Source organism: Budorcas taxicolor, chromosome 3, assembly GCF_023091745.1.
Source record: "Budorcas taxicolor isolate Tak-1 chromosome 3, Takin1.1, whole genome shotgun sequence".
NCBI lineage: Eukaryota > Metazoa > Chordata > Mammalia > Artiodactyla > Bovidae > Budorcas > Budorcas taxicolor.
Genome location: NC_068912.1, coordinates 95,687,719 through 95,708,017, shown reverse-complemented (window position 1 = coordinate 95,708,017; position 20,299 = coordinate 95,687,719). Strand labels below are relative to the sequence as shown.

General features: G+C 33.7%; 1 protein-coding gene across 1 annotated transcript in view; it reads right to left on the bottom strand.

Moving 5' to 3' along the window:
• FAF1 (Fas associated factor 1) overlaps positions 1–20,299 on the bottom strand; it is a 487,842-nt gene that overhangs the window by 261,300 nt on the left and 206,243 nt on the right. The window contains exon 7 of the mRNA XM_052636540.1: positions 14,872–14,977. Coding sequence (XP_052492500.1) covers positions 14,872–14,977 — 106 coding nt within the window. The remainder of the gene's footprint in view (positions 1–14,871; positions 14,978–20,299) is intronic.

Genomic DNA, 20,299 nt, shown 5'->3' with positions numbered 1-20,299 from the left:
CTGGAAAACCAAACAGTTAACTGCAACAAGTAATGCTGCCAATCAGATCAACTGAAGGCAGCAACAGAAAGTGTCTGGAATTAGTTAACATAAAAAGGATAATCCTCCGTAAGAGTAATGTAAGAACACATGTTTCTTTGATGACCGGGCAAAAACTATTACAGCTTGACTGGGAAGTTCTAATTCATCTGCCATGTTCACCAGACATTGCACCTGCAGATTTCCATTTATTTTGGTCTTTACAAAATTCTCTTAATGGAAAAAATTCCAATTCCCCAAAAGACTGTAAAAGGTACCTGGAATAGTTCTTTGCTCAAAAAGATAAAAAAATTTGGGAAGATGAAATTATGAAGTTGCCTGAAAAACAGCAGTAGGTAGCGGAACAAAATGGTAAATATATTTTTCTGTGAAGTTCTTAGGGAAATGAAACATGTGTCTTTTTACTTTAAAACTAAAGCAACTTTGTGGCCAATCCAATACTTTATCCTGGTGGCATCATCACCAGTTCTTTAACCCTTTGGGTATAATATTTCAACTAGTAGGTGTTGCATTCTCATAGGTCCTCAGTTCTTGATACTCATTTTTGTTTAGTTTACTTTACTATTTTTAGATGTACAGTTCAATGGGTTTCAATAAGTTCACAAACTTGTGCAACCATCATCAATAGTGAATTCCAAAGTTCATCACTCCAAAAAGAACCTCCCCCAAAATGGATAAAGGATTTAAACGGACATTTCTCCAAAGAGTATGATATACAATAGACAATAAGCACCAGAGATAATGCCAGGTCAGTATCACCAGCCATCATGAAAATGCAAATCATAAACCAAAATGAAATATCACTCTACATTTACTAAGATGGTTTTATTAAAAAGACAGAAAATAACAAGTGTTGGTGAGGATATGTTGAAATTGGAAGCCTTGTGCATTGCTGATGGGAATGTAAAATAGTGTAGTCACTGTGGAAAACAGTATGACAGTTTCTCAAAAAATGTAACCTAGAATTACCGTATGACCTAAAAATTTCACTTGTGGGTATATATCCAAAAGAACTGAAAGAAGGGGCTTAAACAAATATTTGTCCACCCACGCTTATAGCAGAATTATTCACTATAGGTAGAAGGTAGAGGCAACCCAAATATCTCATCAATGGATAAATGGATAGAACAAAATGTGGTACAAAAAATACAATGGAATATTATTCACCCTTAATAAAACAATGGAAAAATCATATGTATGGCAAATTCAGATATTTTAAAATTTTTAACCTTTTTTTAAATTTTTTTAAAATTTATTTTTTAACTAAAGGATAATTGCTTTACAAGTTTTGCTATTTTCTGTCAAACATCATCAGATTTTTCTTAGAAAGCCAAAAATATTTTAGAACTCTGAAAATTCACTAAAGTAGGGAGAGATATGTACACAAAAACAAATGTGTACACAAATAAATATGAAGATTGAAATTGGCTTTCCTAATTTCTTAAATATTCTATGGGTACCCATATGAAGACCACTGTGTTGTATTTAGATTACAGTATATTTCTCATCATGAAAACATGTTGCATGTAAATAAATACACAGTTAAAGATATTTAATATTCTAATGGATTGTTGCACCCTTAGCTGCTTATTATTAATGAAATGCAAAAAACAAAAACAACAAGACAAAGGAAAACAATATCAAAACACCTAAGTTCATTAGTAGCCCTGACCCATTCTCCTTTCTTTCTCAGCCAGGTGTCCCTGACAACCATGAATCTACTTTTAAAAAAAAAGTTTTTTAAATAGGCTGTAATTTTTAGAGAAGTTTAGGTTCACAACAAAATTGAGAAGAAGGTGGAAACTCCACCTTGCCCTGACACATTCACAGCCTTCCCCAACATACCCTACCAGAGTAGTGTATTTATTACAACTGATAAACCTACACTGATATCTCATCATTACTCAAAGACCATATTTTATGTCAGGGTTCTCTTGGTGCTATACAGTCTATGGATTTGGACAAATTTATGGCATGCATCCACCAGTATTGTATTATACAGAGCAGTTTCAGTCCTACTAACCTTATGTGTTATCTCTGTACATTTGCCTATTTTGGGCACTTCATATAAATGTAATCACACAGTATGAGGACTTTTTGTGTTTGGCTCTTTCATGTGAATAATTTTCTCAAGATTAATCTAAATTTTTTTTGGGGGGGCAAGTATTGGTATCTTATTTTGGTTTGGGTTTGCAATTCCCTAATGACTAAAGAAAGTGAAGTGACAAGTGCCTAAAGAAGGCAGAAAGTGAAGAACTAAAGAGCTTCTTGATGAAAGTAAAAGAGGAGAGTGAAAAAGTTGGCTTAAAAATCAACATTCAGAAAACTAAGATCATGGCATCCAGTCCCATCACCTCATGGCAAATAGATGGGGAAACAGTAGCTGACTTTGTTTTTTGGGGCTCCAAAATCACTGCAGATGGTGACTGCAGCCATGAAATTAAAAGATGCTTACTCCTTGGAAGGAAAGTTATGACCAACATAGACAGCACACTAAAAAGCAGAAACATTACTTTGTCAACAAAGATCCGTGTAGTCAAGGCTATGGTTTTTCCAGTAGTCATGTACGATGTGAGAGCTGGACTATAAAGAAAGCTGAGCACCGAAGAATTGATGCTTTTGAACTGTGGTGTTGGAGAAGACTCTTGAGAGTCCCTTGGACTGCAAGGAGATCCAACCAGTCCATCCTAAAGGAGATCAGTCCTGGGTGTTCATTGGAAGGACTGATGTTGAAGCTGAAACTCCAATACTTTGGCCACCTGATTCAAAGAGCTGACTCATTTGAGAAGACCCTGGCGCTGGGAAAGATTGAGGGCAGGAGAGAAGAGGACGACAGAGGATGAGATGGTTGGATGGCATCACCGACTCAATGGACATGAGTTTGGGTGAACTCCGGGAGTTGGTGATGGACAAGGAGGCCTGGCGTTCTGCGGTTCATGGGGTCGCTAAGAGTCGGACACAACTGAGTGACTGAACTGAACTGAATGACTAAAGATGTAGAGCAATGTTTCATGTGCTTACTGATTACACAGTCTTCGCTGATGGCTCAGTAGGTAAAGAATCTGCCTGCAATGCAGAAGATGCAGAGACACTGGTTTAATTCCTCAGTCAGGAAGACGCCCTGGAGGTCTTCAGTATACCTTCAGTACCCCTACTCTAGCATTCTAGCACATAAGTATGAACTTTTCCTCATTTTGCCATTGGGTTATTTTTCTTTTTGAGCTGTAAGAGGTTTTCACATATTTGAGATAAAGTCCCTTACCAATGTATGATTTGGAAATATTTCATTCTGTGAGTTGTCTTTTCACTTTATTGATTGTGCTCTTGGAGGCACAGAAGTTTTTAATTATGATGAAGCTCAATTTACCTACTTTCTTTTTGTTATTTATGTTTTGGTGTCATATTTAAGGAATCATTTGCCTAACCCAAGATCACAAAATTATTTCAATGTTTTCTGTTAAAAGTTTTATAGTTTTAGCTTTTACATTGATGTCTTTGATCCGAGTGAGTTGATTTTTGTATATGATGTGAAGGAATAAGCCAATTTTATACTTTTGCATGTAGATATCCAGCTGACTCAGATTATTTCTGGACTTATAATTCTATTCTACTGATGTATATGTCTATTATCATGGCAGTAACAGCCTTGATATTCACATAGAATTTTAATTCACTTACTACAAATGAAACTAATGACATCAAATTAATATACTACTTACTTTTATCGCATCTCAGTATTTTTAAAATCTTATATATTAGAAAGGTGTGTCATGCTTATGCAATTAACTGTTAAAATCTTATTTCATGATACGTATTTAAGGCAAAAGTATACTTTAAGATAAAAACAAAATTATTCAGAAAAATTCTTAACTATAGAAATTCAAACACCATGGCAACAGAGGCCTCTATTTCAACCTTGAGCCTTTTAAGTAACAACACCTTAATGATTAAAGCAATATTTACATCCCACCACGGTAAATATGTATGTTTATATACATAATTGTTACCTATTGACCAGTTTTTTCCTTCTCTCCCTCTCCCTCCCGTACAAGCATATATGAAATTTTAAAATTCACATGTAATCACATTTTAGAACCAGAAAAATTCTTGGAAATTATTTCCTATTTTTTATAGATGAACCAAACCCAGAGTAGTTAAATGAACTGCCCAAACTCATATAGGGAGAGAGCAAAATATCAGATATTAGAATCTAGGTTTCCAAATTTCTTTTCAACCACTGAATGCTAATTCATGTAAATATTTGCTCATTCAACAATCATTAAAAGGCGCTAGGCACTAGGCTTAGTGCTGTAAATATGAAGATTGAATGACTGAGATCCTGCCCTCAAGGAGCCTACCATGAAAAGGAAAACAAACGCAAGGCAAATAGGACAGAAATGCTACAACAGAAGTGTCTAACAAGTGCAGTGAGACACAGGGACTTTACACATATTTTAAGGTTCATTTTATATTTTCACTAGCAAAAACAGAGCTTCTGCAGTCTTACACTGAAAAAGCCAAACAAACGAAAAAGACATACCAGGCCACTCAGGCCTAGATGATCATATAGCTTTCTAGTGGCAGGGGGTTTAGACCTCAGATTCACTATTATCATAATGCAATAATCTTTCCACTATCACAAGTTAATTAATTGCCAATTGAGAAGTACTGTTAGATTCAAAGCTATAACACTGAATCTTGGATAGACATTCACTGTACTTAACATTAGGCTTATCTCTATCAGAGAACAAAAAGAGAATTACATAAATGGATACAGAGTCATGCTTTCGAAGTGGGACATATTCAAGAGGTACGGCAAGTATGTAAAAATTCTAGAGTTGTTTAGCTTTAAAATCTACAAAATGGAAGCTTCAGTCTCTTTCATAATATGGTTTTTCTCCTTCAACTACATGGCTTTCTTTTTTTTTTTTTTAATTTATTTTTAACTCTCTGCTTACAAAGCAAGGAGAATTTTATCGGTATCATTAAATATCCTCCTTATGGACAACCTGAAAGCAATTCAGATTATTTCAGTCAAATAGGAAGTCATGGTTCCCTAATCTCTAACAATGAAAGAGAAATTACATTTATAAGATAGTTTTATTTAGAACATTTTCTTGTCTTCTCACTCAATAGTTTTAATCTTGGACTTCCTATGGTATATAATTTATGATGTCCTCCCAAAAAACATAAATAAAAGTTTGTACTTTCTCAAATGGAGGTTATTTAATCCTAAATGTCCCTTCACAGATATAAGCCTAGTATTTGTTTTGGAGACAGAAAATAATTCCCTCTTGGATGCCTACAATCATTTCTAGTCATTCCTAGCTAAAAGTTTAACTAGGAAGTTCCTCTCTTACCTTCTTCTGAAATTGGTGCAATCATTTACTTCTTCACTGTTTTTCCCCACCTAATGTCTCTAAATCAAACAGAACAAACATCTGGTTTTTATACTAATACTTTTAATTATTTCCAATTTCTGGGCATCTGACTTTTGTAGCATAACTTTTTAGCAAATTATTCCATAATCAACATGTGGAATAGCTGTGGCTAAAAAGGAAAAGATTTCTGTCTTGTGTTCAGCCACATGGATTCCATACCTCTAGACACCGAAGACTAAAACTCCTCTGGCATTTTAAAAATGTTGCACTCTATGTGCAAATCTAATTGGTTTTCCACTGTCACTTATAAGTCTTTCACAGCATTATTCTTTTCCAAAGTACCTTCTTTCCTCTTGTTTCCTTCACCCTTTTCCATCAAGTGTCCGTGTTCAATATTATTTCTCCCCCTGCTCTCCCTCCACCCCTATGTATTAGCTGTAAAATAGATGTAAAGCTTGGTGTAAGTCCAAAAATTTTATGATCAAAATACATACTTAGCAAATTGTTTGGCTAAATCTTTCATGTATGATGAAAGATTATTACCACAATTCATTAGCAAATTATAGACTTTGAAATGTAGGCAGACAAATATTTGGCCCTGTATCAATCAATTTGGACCAGCTGGGTAGAAATTCACACAATCCCAGGAAACCCGGGAAGTGAGGTGCTCTTTCATTTTTCATTCACTTGAAACATTAAAGAAAAATTATCATTCTATAAAAATGTCCACTTCTCAAGATTTTAGCAGAGCTATTTTAGATTGAGTTTTATTTTCAGTCAATTACTACTTTAGTGGCCAATAAACTGATCATTTTCCTTGCAACTGACTGCAGAATAGTGCCTAATGCATATATAGGCATCTTGGCTATTTATATCTCAGTTTAAAAGCTAAATATTTAATAATGATTCTATTGCCCTAAAAAGCAGATGGGGGGAGAAGCTATGGGGACTCTACATATACTAAACCAGCCTGGAAACTAATTTTGCAGTTATTCATGATAAATAATATCATTAACATTCTTCCTCTGAGCCTCTCTTGCCTAGTGAGGTGACCCTTGTACAAAGATTCTGATTGATCCTGTGTGTCTGTTTTATGGGGACAGCTGCACTTTGGGAGCAACTTAAAACAAATTTCATCTAAGGGGCATCTAATCCAGTCCTTGGTACAAGACACATGGAAAAGTCAGTGTCAAAATTAAACAATGCCGGCTTTGCAATGAGCAGATGCTTTTGCCTTGCAGCTGTAAAAACCTTAAAACAATCCAGTACTCTACTGTCTGGTCACGCAATGACCACAAAGCAAGGAATACATTTTGTCATTTGCAGAAAATGTTTGCTATGAGCTTTTAAAGTCTTTTTCTTTTAAAAAAGTGCTTAAGAGAATAATAATAAGAATACATTGAGAGTACTGAGCAACAAAATTTTTTAAAGTATATTTGCCAAAATAGATACGTTTGAAAAAGGATAACTGCTTGGCTAAATAGTATTAGGCCACATACAAGACACATTAGACAAAAGAAAAATTACCATACGCAGACATTTTAAGACGTTATAGACAAATAACGTTTGGTATATAGATAAACATGTAAATATTTCCTATATGCAGACCTTATTTTTATACACCAAGTCCCAGTCTAGCTTATGTATAAGCACTTTATGTTCATCTACCTACCCACCCTTTGATTTACTTCTTTGTTTTTGTTTATGTTTTTGCTGGGGGGAGAATGGGAAGACGGGGAAAATATAATTCTCTTTTATATTTTTATAATTATATAAAGGAGGCTACATAATTTTCTTTAATATTTCTATATCTATATAAAGGAAGCTATATAATTCTTATTTTATGCCTAGAGGATAGTATAATGTTAAAACACATCTCAGCTTAAGTAATGTGGTATTTACCAAGGTATATAAACCACAGTATTATCCAACCTTTACCCACAGAAGAGAATCTTATCTCTGACATTCAGGAATCTAGGGGTTAATATTTTAATACTGAAATAAACTCTTCTTCATGAGGAGAAAAGCTCCAACTACTGTGTGTGTGAAACCAAAGATTGAGCCCCACCTAAACAAATCACTGCATGGTCATGATCAATCCACTTCTGCTATATGAGGGTCTGGCTTTAAACATAGCTTTTTATGGTACCTATAAGAAAGAGAATCTAGTAGTCTTACCTTTATGTTAAATAGTCTACTGCAAAAAAATTTTTTCAGTAAGTTCCCCTAATCATTCAGATTTTTTCTTGAAATCTCTTTTCCCCCAACAATATCAATTCATTAACACCTCATTGCTTATAAATTTCACTGGATATTTTGTTAGTTGAAAGTCTGGGGATTCCCCTTATATTCCTCTCCAGCCTACAATTTATATTTGAATGAACAAGTCCCAAAGTAATGACTGCATTAATAGGAAATTAATTTAATTTAATTTAAATATCAAGCAGCATGCTATCCTCTTCATTAAAGGTCTTTGAAAAGTAAAATTTTAAATGTTTTAGTGGTTGTCTTTATTTCTATATTTTAGATAAACATGTAAATATTTAAATATTCTATATTTTATATGTCTAATTTCTATATTTTATTTTCTAAGACTATAACTAAAACATATTGACATATAAAGCATATTGGTACATTATGCCAAAATGTAAACTCTAGACATTTACTTTTTTGTAAAATGTTTATAATTATCACATAAGTCATATACTATTGGTATGATTCTGCTGTTCTTTGCTAATGGCTATATTTAAAATAAACTTGATTACAGTGTAATATGTGCCATTAAACAAAAGTAAACCATGGAACAAAAATATATCATAAGAGAATTATGCCCAAAATATAAAAATGCACAAAATAATTTGCATGTGATCCTTTGTATTTTAATCCATATACTTAGAATAAGAATTAATTATTTTACATTGTCAGTATTCCAAGTTAGAATTGTACACAAACAGCTTTAAGAATAAAAAATAACTATAAATTTGCACAAACTAGGTTTGCTTTTACTTTCTTTTTTATGTTATAATAATTTTGGTTACTAATCAGAATTATGCTAAGCAGAGCTATGCAAAAACAATTTGGAAGTTCATTTGAACTTAAGGTTATTAATTACACAAGTCCAATTTACATTTAATGGACTTTAATACATTATCTATTTTTATGGTACCATGTGGAGATTTGGAAAAATGGTTGGCTCAAATAAGTGGTTCTTTTTTAAGGGCATTTTATCCCTTTCGGTTTACTCAGTAACAGCGATATATTTTTAAAGTATATATTTTACTCAAAAAATTCATAAGTAAGTCACAAACCAAAAGCTAACAGATGTGTGACTTCTAATTAGTTATAATAATCTCTGCTTCAATGCCATTAGAATGAGCCTTTCTTTTCTTTTGAAAACTAAAAAAGCTTTCCTTTGAATTTTAAACTGTCAGGGTGCTTCAAAGTCAATGTACAAAATCTGCTTTGATTAAAATTTTAGACATCTACAGTGATAACTTTATGAAAGGAAAATATTAAATTATAATTATCCTAAACAGACACAGTCTTGTGAAACTAACCCTACATTCATGTTAAAACACAAAGAGTTGAATATAATGAATTTGATTCATCCTCGAACACAAAGCTTCACCACAGTAAACTCAGTCAACTGTTGCTCTTGCGCCTATATTCATGGTGCTTAAATAGCGCACTTTAAAACAAAAAAAACTCCAATTGGCTTTTCAGACATCCACCCTCCCCAAAAATAACGCACTTGAAAAACTCAAATGATATGAAAGGCTTCAAGGCCTCTTTTCTCCCTTTCATACCCCCTTTTTTTTTATTTCTGTTTGCAGTAATCTGCCTTTCTCTTTCTCTTTCTCATTGCTACAGAGCAAGCGAGGAGGCTCAGAGCTTTGAAAAGGGGGCTCAGTGTGTAATGGGTCTACTAGAATTAATTTACTTGCACCAAATCCATTGAGCACAGAGGGATTTTTTTCCTCCCTCTCTCCTCAAATCATTTGGAGTCGAACGCAGCCCCCCAGCCTTTGTAATTCTAGTAAAGCACTTAAAGTGCACAGTAGGTGTTCATGAGGACCATCTGGTCAAAAGCAAAACAAGCTGCTGATTTTGCCTTTGAATAGAATGAAGCAAGTGTGAATTAGTCTCTTCAATTAGCACTATTACAACCTGTCAAGTGCATATTGTAAAACAGGATTATTACAGTATTGGTCACCAGTGCAATTATTTACTCTCTGCCTTTTCTTGCATATAAAAATGTCTTATGTTTATTAGTTTCTGATAACTGAACATAATATCTCTTACCCCAGGCATTTAAAACCTACCAACACACAAATCACAGATTATGAAATACAGTCGGCCAAGAAGTTGTTAGAATACCCGTACCTTAAGTAACAAAGGTCTAAACCTCTGTCAACTTTTTAACAAAATTTCATTGTTTCTATCTTCTTGAAATGTAGGAGAAGAAATACTTTCATGGGCTAAAAAAAAAAAAGCCCAATAGAGATTATTTTAAAATACTTTCAGAGGGAGAGAAAGACTTGTCAGTTCTAATGGCTGCATTGTAAATATTAAATGTATTTCCTAAGGAGATAATCTATTAAGCATCACAGAAAACCCCAATATTTATAAATTGATCATTACTCATTTATTCATTTGAAATAGCATAACTTCAACACATCTCTGTTATAAAGTGCAACGTGAAACTTATAATATACATGCATATTTAAAAGAAACTTATAATCTCCTTTTCTGAAAGCTGAATAAAGGCTTGAATTCACTGCCCAGTTTCTTAAGAAATTATCTTTTATTCTTGCTTAGGTATCATTTGTGATTTCAAATTTAAAAAAAATCAGACTATGATACATGCTAATTAAAATGGGTTCATTCTACTTGAGCTTATATGTCATTTATCTTGCAATAAAAATAAACCACTTAAACTTTTAATTAGATAAGCACACAATTTAATTTATCCTGTTGCATATGAACATTCTCAACTCCCTACTCTTCAGTTCTGTGCCAGCAGCCCCTACACTCTCCATACTGGAAAACAAACAAACCAACAAATAAACAAACAAACTATATCTAAAACATATATAGAAAGGGCACATTAGTTAAGAAGTTACAGTCAATACACTACTAGAAAATTGCTCCTTAGTATAATCTGTAAAAGACTTCATATTTAATTACTGGTACTAACCTCTAGCACTAAAGGAGAATAGTTTGAAATATATGTTAGTCAAGCAAGTTGAGAAAGTAGGAAAAGAAAAATGCACACAAAACCCTAACAGGAATTTCAATTTGCAGAATCAGAATTAGCCTCATGAGTTCACAGTTATTTAGCCGACATTATATTCAAGGACTGGTATGATTTATTTAATTTACTTCTACTTGCTAATTCAAATTTGTAGCTTCCTACTTAACAATCACTAGTATTAGTAGCAAAATGTTCTACTATTTCATCCAACATGTATCTTTATAGGTTGTCAATTTTTCCCTTTAATTCCCATTAAGAAATAAATCAACATTAACAACAACAGTGAGAATTTTAGGATAAAGTGAAACTCAGAAAAGAATTTAAATAATTCCAATAGCTATTCATCATGCCTTCTGCTGTATGAGACACAGAATACTCCATGATTCAGAACCAAAATTACTTTGTTTCTTTAATTCTTATTATTCTGGGTCATGTGTATATTCCTTAAATTTGTATGACATCTACAAAGCAAAGTGGATATTTTGTCTAACAGGAGCTTCTGCAATAGCAAGATGGACAACAAAGAATTAGTTTCCAAGAAAAGTTGGTTTGATTTCAGGGACTTTATATCCTTTTCCACACCTGGGATTAGGATTTACAGTAGGCAAATCAATCTTTTCTTCTCCTTAATTTAACCAATCCCAAGTGCATTTGTAACCACAGATCTTTAATAGTATTTGAAGACAGAATTACTTAGATCTATACAATTAACTGTTTAAAAAATCTAAACTCTCAGGGTAGAAAATTCATTAAATTAAGGTAAGATTGTTTAAATTTTCAAGGAAAGTCACTACAGTATGCCAACCAGCTGATTGAGGACCCCAAAAGTAGAAATATCATGAAATTATCATTACATTATTTGATAATTTTTATAAACTATCTTGTCATAATGGAAAAGGATAATGGATTTTTTATTCTTATGAGTACTTGCAACCCTCCATTTTGACCTTTTTATACTAATATTGCTTTTTCCTCAAGTAGGAGGATAATGTAAGTGGAAGGATTTGTAAAGAGCTTAAAAAAATAACCTCAATATCTAACTAGCTTAAATTAAAGTCTAGAGCACCCAAAGGACATAAGTCATGCATTGTAAGGCAAGAGACCACAGAGCCAGAATGAACAAACACTTGTACAACTATTGGTTTATCACCACTAACTTGCATGAATATATAGTCAGTGAAGAGTTATTTAAAATTCAAACTGCATCTAAGTTCTATTTTCCAAGTCAGTATTTTTTAAAATGTATTTTGTTAATTAAAAGTTGAAATTATAGTGCCTTTTTCAATCCTATTTCATTTAAAAGAACTTTCCCTTTAGGGTGTAAATATTACAAGAGTTTTCTTTTTAAATTATAAGACTTTCAAAATACCCCCAAAATGATATTTTTCCCACCTAAAACAAAAATAATATACTATTAAGTGAAAAATAAAATCAAGTTTAAAAAAAAATTTCTTCCTTTCTCTCATATGTTGCTTAGACTTCTTCTTGAACCTTTTAAACAATACTGAAAAGAGATTTCTGAAACTGGTGACAAAAATTAATTTACAAGTTAGATTATATGATATCATTAAGCTTTCACAGTAATAGCAAAATTTCTAGCATTTATAAAGTAACATTGTAAAATCATTTCAAGATTATATTTTTGTTGTGTGGCAACCTGACTTTCCATCAGGCTACTACAAATACAAATACTACATGTAGTTAAGTGCCACTGTGTGTTGCAAGGCTGTAGCATAAGACCATTTTCTCCTCCTGAATCCCCTTCCAGGTATTCCACAAGTTGAAGAAGTCTTAGGGTTAGGCCTACAGAATAGGACCCAAGGCCTAAAGAGTATAATCCACATTCCTTTTCTAACCTGTACAGAATAAAAATAACCTATGTGTAACTGTCTGCCCACAGATATTAGAAATGAAAGTATTTATTTTTTTCCTGGTAACTAGTATTTCAAAATATTACTTTAGGTCAACTTTTGAAAAAGGAAAAAAAAAGAGAGAGAGAGAGAGAAAAGGAAAAAAAAAAAAAGAAAAACCAAACTCTTGTTAAGAAATACATTTAAGAATATCCATCTGCAAAAATATTTTTGAGACATTTTTCATTTAGAAAATGATGTAAAAAGATTTACTGTTTTCAAGTCCTTGAAGCTTAAAATATATTTGATAATCTAAATAGCAGGCTACAGAGAACAGTTTCAGCCAACGGTGGCGTACAATGGCACATTTACAGAATTTTAAATATTTCTTTTAATAATTGATGTAGTCATTTTGAATCATTCTGCATAGGATATCAGGTGTGAGCAGATTGCATTAACGCTGCTTAAACATTTCAACTTGTCAGTATGGCCAACTCGATTTCGGAAATATTTGCAGTATTTTCCCATCGAAACAGTAATAAAGGCAAAATAAATATATGCCACTACTTTATAATCACCGAACATTAATGAATATTTTATGTCTTTTTAAATCTCCCTGTTTAATTTAAAAGGGTGAAATTAAGTCTCCTCCCTGCAATGTGCCAATTATCTGTAAATCAAACAATAACTTGGCCATTATGCTCCTTTTTGTTAATATAAGAGAAGCTAATTTGAAAACACTGAATGGCATTTTTAGACTATCAGTTTAATAGTCCTCTCTGCCCTCTTGTGGGAGAAAGTTGAAACACACTCAAACTATAAAAACTGGGAATGTTAAAACAAAAATACAATACACAAAAAAAGGGAAAATTTTGGCTATAAAAATCTCAACCAAAAAGAAAAATAGGACAGTCTATATTTATCCTTCATGCACTATACTAGTCTTCAACTTAAAAAAGTAAATCAATAACAATGAAATTTATCTCTCATTATCTGTGCTTTTCTTCATTAAATTGAGGTTATTTATTATGAAACTAAATTTCTTATTTAATTTTATTCAATATATAATTTAAATTTCATAATCATGAGGTTCCAAGAATAACTTTCCAATAGGGCCAGAGTTATTATTTTTATTTTATTATTTTTAACATAAAAACAATGATTCTTCAAGGAATTAAAATTTTAAATTCAGAGAACAGAACATCCATTTTAGAGATTTTAAATGAAATGGCAGTTACTATATTTAAAACCTTAGAAAAAATCAAATAATTTAAACCTAAAATTCAAATTAGGGGCCAAAAAATTTTTTTAATCTTAGTTACTAGTCAATAAACTATTCAAGTGATAAACAGAGAAAATAAACTTCATGTAATGAGTTATTTATGCCAAACTCAGCAGCTGAAATTTATTGATAAAATGAAAAAAGAAAACCATTAACTCTCCAGCCATTTCAGAAACAATTCATATACTTCTGAAGTATGATTAGGATGGAAACTTGTTATTTCAATATGATATTAATAATTAGTTTAAGCAATATAGTCCAAAAAATTTATGAAATAATCCAAGATTAAACATGATTAATAAAAACATGATTAGATATGATTGCTGTCTTCTTATCTTACAAGAGGTAATGTGACATAATCATTTCACTGTTTCTAAACACAAGTCTCATCATAACCTTACACATATCTGCCCCGCCCCATCCAAGGAGATAAATTACTAGCTTTTAGGTGGGTGGGGCCACAGACAAGAAGTTACCTCTTCTCTCTTGGGGAACGTTCTTTTTTGAAACAGTGACCCTGGTTGGCTCCATTGAAGAAAATATTGACACTATAAATAGATTCTTATTAGATACTCTGGGCAAAATGACTGGGTTCCTACAGCATCTCTAGAATACTGCCCAAGGCTGGAATTCAGCTGCTTAAGAAAAGCCTCTTCAATTCCTTTTGGAAGCAGGCAGGATACACATTATAAATAATACATTTGAGAGCAACCGTTCAAATAAAATATAAGCATGTCTGAAAATGCATGCTATCAATAATCTCCAAATTAGTATACTGAATAATTACTATAAAACTGTGAAATATATAACAATGAGTTATTTTTAAGAAAGGTTTTAAAAGTTGACTATTTTAAGAATTATCAAGAACTTACATTTACGACATCTATCTTTCTAGGTCAAGTAATATATCTACAGTAATCACTGATGCTCCAGTTAATTAAAATTAAGAAGCCAATAATGAAACATACAGAGAGTTTCCAACCAGAACAGATAAGCCCTCTTTAACAGGGTCAACATTAGCTATAATGAGCTACCTTTATTCCTTAACTGTGAGACATAACTCACCTCTTGAATGGTACTGCTTCCTGAGAAGTTCAGGTTGTACTCCCGCTGGACTTCTCGGTGGGTGATGATCAGCATGAAGTTTTGATTTAATGACTCCTGCAGGGCACTGAAAGGGTTGAAAGAAAAACAAGGAACTCTGAGATGAACAAGTTCTAGCATGCTTTACAGTTAGCTGCAAAAACCCCAGGAGTACCATAACCTCCACACAGGCATGTCCGGGCCCAATGTTATCATCTTTTCAGCTTCTAAAGGCAAGAGAGCATACTGAGAACAACCAAGGGGAGCTAACTTGTTAACTCCTTCTCTACCAAGGTGTTTTAAACTTCAATTATAAATACATTGCATACATAAGGATTTCTACAAGTTATATGCTATTGCCTACATATGTATTTTCGCCAAGAGAAAAGCAAGTTTGTCAACTATATTAAATTCCAAACATGCTACTAAAATGTACACTCAAAGACTAGTTTCCAAGTGAAACAGCAATTCTGGAAGAACACAAATTTGAAACTATACTCATGAGTATTGTATAGGAACAGAAATACAGCTTCAGTAAAAATTGAGAAACCACTGAAATCTATAGAACTTTAATTGCTATACCATAATTCCCTCAAAATAACATGCTTTCACTTAGGACTCAGAAAAACCCAGTATTTAGAAACTGGAGAATTCAGAGCAACATTAAGCTCTGTGCCAAAGTTCCAAACAGTAAGAAATGTGCCAGAATCATGAATAATAAATAGTTAGTCACATAAATTAAGAAACATAAACCATGGTTCGTTTATGATAATATTAAAAAACACTAACAGCAATAAAAATTTTTAAATGTCACCATTACATATGAACAATCTGTATTGCTAGCCTCAAGTGTAATTATGCCATACTTATGGAATAAAAAACAATATACGATTCTGGCCTTCATCACTCCTCCTTTGCCAATATGTAACTATGGGATAGATATACATACAAAGTAAGATTAGAATTAGGCAGTTATCTGTAACTTGGTGTCTCCCATAGGGTTCACAGTTTAATTACAGATTCAAAATATCTAGGAAACACAAATATACAGCATGAAGTATTATTAATCAAAATCAAAGAAAACAATACAGTTTCTTTGGGCAGGGACCTTTGTCAGCCTTACCACTTAAGTGTAATGTCTGGCACACTTTAGATAAATATTTGTTTAATAATGAATAAATTATAAATTCACAAGGCAAGAGCAATGTTATCTTCTGGTAAACTACCATGGGAATCAAGATTCTGATTTTTATTCATTTATTTATCAATATTACCTGAATGCCTTGCATTATTCCAGATGCTAAGGAAACCAACGCAAATAATATACAGCTCCTGCTCATGAAAACCTTCACAATCTAATGAGGGCAGACGGATACATAAACAGCTGTAGTATAATGTAATAAGTAAAACTGAGAAATCGAAAAAAGTACAATGAAAACTGAGAAGGAAGTGCTTAATTGTGCCTTAGTGAAAGGGTGAAAGGGCTAAGGAAAAGCTTCAGAGGAGAAGAAAAATATAAACAGAAACTTAAAGGACCTTAGAGTTTATCAATGAAAGGGATGAAATTTTTGGTTTGGGTAAGAGAGATGGGTAGCACTTCTTAGATAATGAAATAACACACGGAAGAACACAGCATGTTCATTCATTTAGTCAACATGTATTTATTGAGCACCTACCTACGTTTATGACACCATTCTAGGAACTAGGCATATGAACAAAAAAACTACGGTCCCAGTTTTCATAAAATTTATATTCTAATAAAGGAAACAATACTCAAGTAAATGAATAAGTAACTTTAGAAAATGCTAAGTGTTGTGAAGGAAATAAACAGGATTGTAAAAGGTAGCAGAGGGGCAGGGGGAAGGGAATTATTTTCAATAGAATAGCTGGGGAAGACATCTCTGAGGAAGTGACATTTAACTTGAGGCTGGTATAAGAAAGAGATAGCAGAAGTCTGATCATCTAAGTCCTTACAGACCACAGTAAAGAACTTGATATTTATAGTAATTGCAAAGGAAAGCCATTGGAGAGTTTTACATTGGGAAATGGTTAAGATCTGATTTACACTTACATTTATACAACATCATTCTGGTTGCCCTGGCTACAGTGTGGAAGGAGTCAAGGCATGGCTGGTCTCAGCAAGAAATGACGGTGGCTTATGCTAATGAGGGTAGCAGAGGCAGAGATAGTGAAGAGTTGCTAGGTTCAACTGTATTTTAAAGGAAGAAACCAGATAGCTTACTAATGAAATATAAGAGAAAAACATAACTCCAAGGCTGTCTGAGCAAATGGAAAGATGAAACTGCATTTGACAAAGAATCGGGTTAAGAACAGGCTGGGTGGAAAAACTAAGAGTGAAATTTTGTATATATTAAAGTTTCAGGTACCTACTAAAGATCCAAAAAGAGATATGATTTACAGTTGGGTATAAGAATTGAGTGTCAAATAAGTCAGCTCAGAGCAGGAATCAAGACTGCCAGGAGAAACATCAATAACCTCAGATATGCAGATAATACCACCCTATGGCAGGAAGTGAAGAAGAACTTAAGAGCCTCCTGATGAAAGTAAAAGAGGAGAGTGAAAAAGCTGGCTTAAAACTCAATATTCAGAAAATGAAGATCATGGCATCCGGTCCCATCACTTCACGGGAAATAGCTGGGTAAACAGTGGAAACAGTGACAGGCTATTTTTTTGGGCTCCAAAATCACTGCAGATGGTGACTGCAGCCATGAAATTAAAAGACGCCTTGCTCCTTGGAAGAAAAGTTATGACGAACCTAGAAAGCATATTACAAAGCAGAGACATTACTATGCCAACAAAGATCCGTTTAGTCAAGGCTATGGTTTTTCCAGTTGTCATGTATGGATGTGAGAGTTGGACTATAAAGAAAGTTGAATGCCCAAGAATTGATGCTTTTGAACTGTGGTGTTAGAGAAGACTCAAGTCTTGAGAGTCCCTTGGACTACACGGAGATCCAACCAGTCCATCCTAAAGGAGATCAGTCCTGAATATTCACTGGACTAATGTTGAAGCTGAAACTCCAATACTTTGGCCACCTGATGGGAAGAACTGACTCATTTGAAAAGACCCTGATGCTGGGAAAGATTGAAGGCAGGAGGAGAAGGGGACGAGAGGATGAAGTGGTTGGATGGCATAATGGACTCAATGGACATGAGTCTGAGTAAATTCCAGGAGTTGGTGATGGACATGGAGGCCTGGAGTGCTGCATTCAAAGGGATTGCAAAGAACTGGACACGACTGAACGACTGAACTGAACGGAGAGCAGGAGAGTTGATAGCACATAAAATAGCATCCCCCTATCCTCAGTTTCCATTTCTGCAATTCCAGTTATCTGCAGTTAATCAAGGTCCAAAAATATTAAATGGAAAAATTCCAAAAATAAACAATTTCCAAGTTTTAAATTGCAGGCTATTCTGAATAGCGTGATGAAATCTCATGCTCTCCTGCTCCATCCCACCTGGGTCATGAATCATCCCTATGTTCAGAAGTCATTCAGCAGTTATCTTGGTTATCAGATCTACTATCACAGCGCTTACATGCAAGCAAATCCGAATTTTACTTAATAGCCACAAAGCACAAGAGTAGTGATAGTGGCAATTTGGATATGACAAAGAGGAGCCATAAAGTGCTTCCTTGATGTGAACAGGTAAAAGTTAAAAGAAATAAAAATGTCTACTGAGTTTGCTAAACTCAACAGTAAGAATGAATTTTCTTCCATGAAATTGTGATGAAGGAAAAAGAAATCGTACTAGTCGCAGTCTCACTTCTACTTCCAAAAGTTATGGCTACAGTGCCTGAAAGTGCTTAATTAAGAAAAGGCACTGTATTCACACAGTAAGATATTTTGAGAGGAAGTCCACATTCCTGTAATTTTTAATACAGTAATTGTTATAACTTTTCTATCAACATTTATTGTTGTTTACCTTTTACCTAATTTAATACTGTGCCTAATTAATAAATTAAACTTTATTATAGGTATGTATGTACAGGCATACCTCATTATATTGCACTTTGCTTTATTTTTTATATTTTTATATTTTGCTTCACCATGTGTTTTTTTACAAATTGAAGGGTTGTGGCAACCCTGTACTAAGCAAGACTATTGGCATCATCATTCCAACAGCATTCTTTCTTAATTAAGGTATATACATTGATTTTTTAGACAGAACTCTATTATACACTTAACAGACTACAGTATAGCATAAACATAAGTTTACATGCTTAGGGAAACCAAAAAATTCATTTGACATGCTTCATTAGTCTCTCACATGGTAAAGAATCTGCCTGCAATGTGGGAGACCCAGATTCAATCCCTGGGTTGGCAAGATCCTGTGGAGAAGGAAATGGCAATCCACTCCGGTATTCCTGCCTGGAGAATTTCATGGACAGAGGAGCCTGGCGGGCTAAAGTCCATGGGGTCGCAAAGAGTCAGACACGACTAGCACTTTCACTTTCATTTCATTATGATATTTGCTTTATTGCAGTGGTCTGGAATTGACTTTAAAATATTTCTGGGGTGTGTGCCTGTATAAGGAAAAACACAGTACATGTAGAATTTTGTACTCTTTGTAGTTTCAGGCCCACCATGGATGGCAGGACTACTATAGATAGTATTTAGATTTTGTAGTCCCTACCTCAAAAAAAAATCATCTAGGGAACCAGAGAAAGAGGAGAAAGGCCAAGATGGAGCCCTGTGGCATTCCAATAATTCGAAATCACGCAGGGAGAAATCAATGAAAAGGAGATTGATAAATGGCCAGTGAGATAACAGAAAAACCAAGGTAGCCAAAAGACACAACCATTTCAATTAGGAGGGGATAAGCAATTATGTCAAATGATACTTGAGTTTTACTTGCAGTACAGCCAGAAAAAGTGATCATGTTCAGGAAATTGCGGAAAGCTCAGTGTAACCACAATAAAGGGTATATGAGAGGACTATGGTGAAGCTCAAACAGTAGGCTAGGTCAGTGCTGGAATGGGTAGCCATTCTCTTCTCCAGGGGATCTTCCCAAGCCAGGGATTGAACCCGGGTCTCCCACAATGCAGAAGGATTCTTTATCATCTGAGCCAACAGAGAAACCCCTCAATATACATACGTATGTCAAATGAATCTGGAGTTGGAAGTGGCAAGACTGGAAAGTCTACTTGGGGCGACTGGAGAATACAGGGAAGGGTATAGAAAGCAATGAAGAAGAAGTATAAGAGGATGTAAAGAACAGTTTCTGAAAGAGGAAACTTGAAAAACATTAAAGACCAACATTATTTAAGCTTTAAACGCTAGGCTAAGGAATTCAAAATTCCAGAATTCTTGATTATTATATACAGAGATCCTCTTATCTTTACATATGAACCTACACAAATGCTTAATACCCTTAGTGCTTGCCTTTAT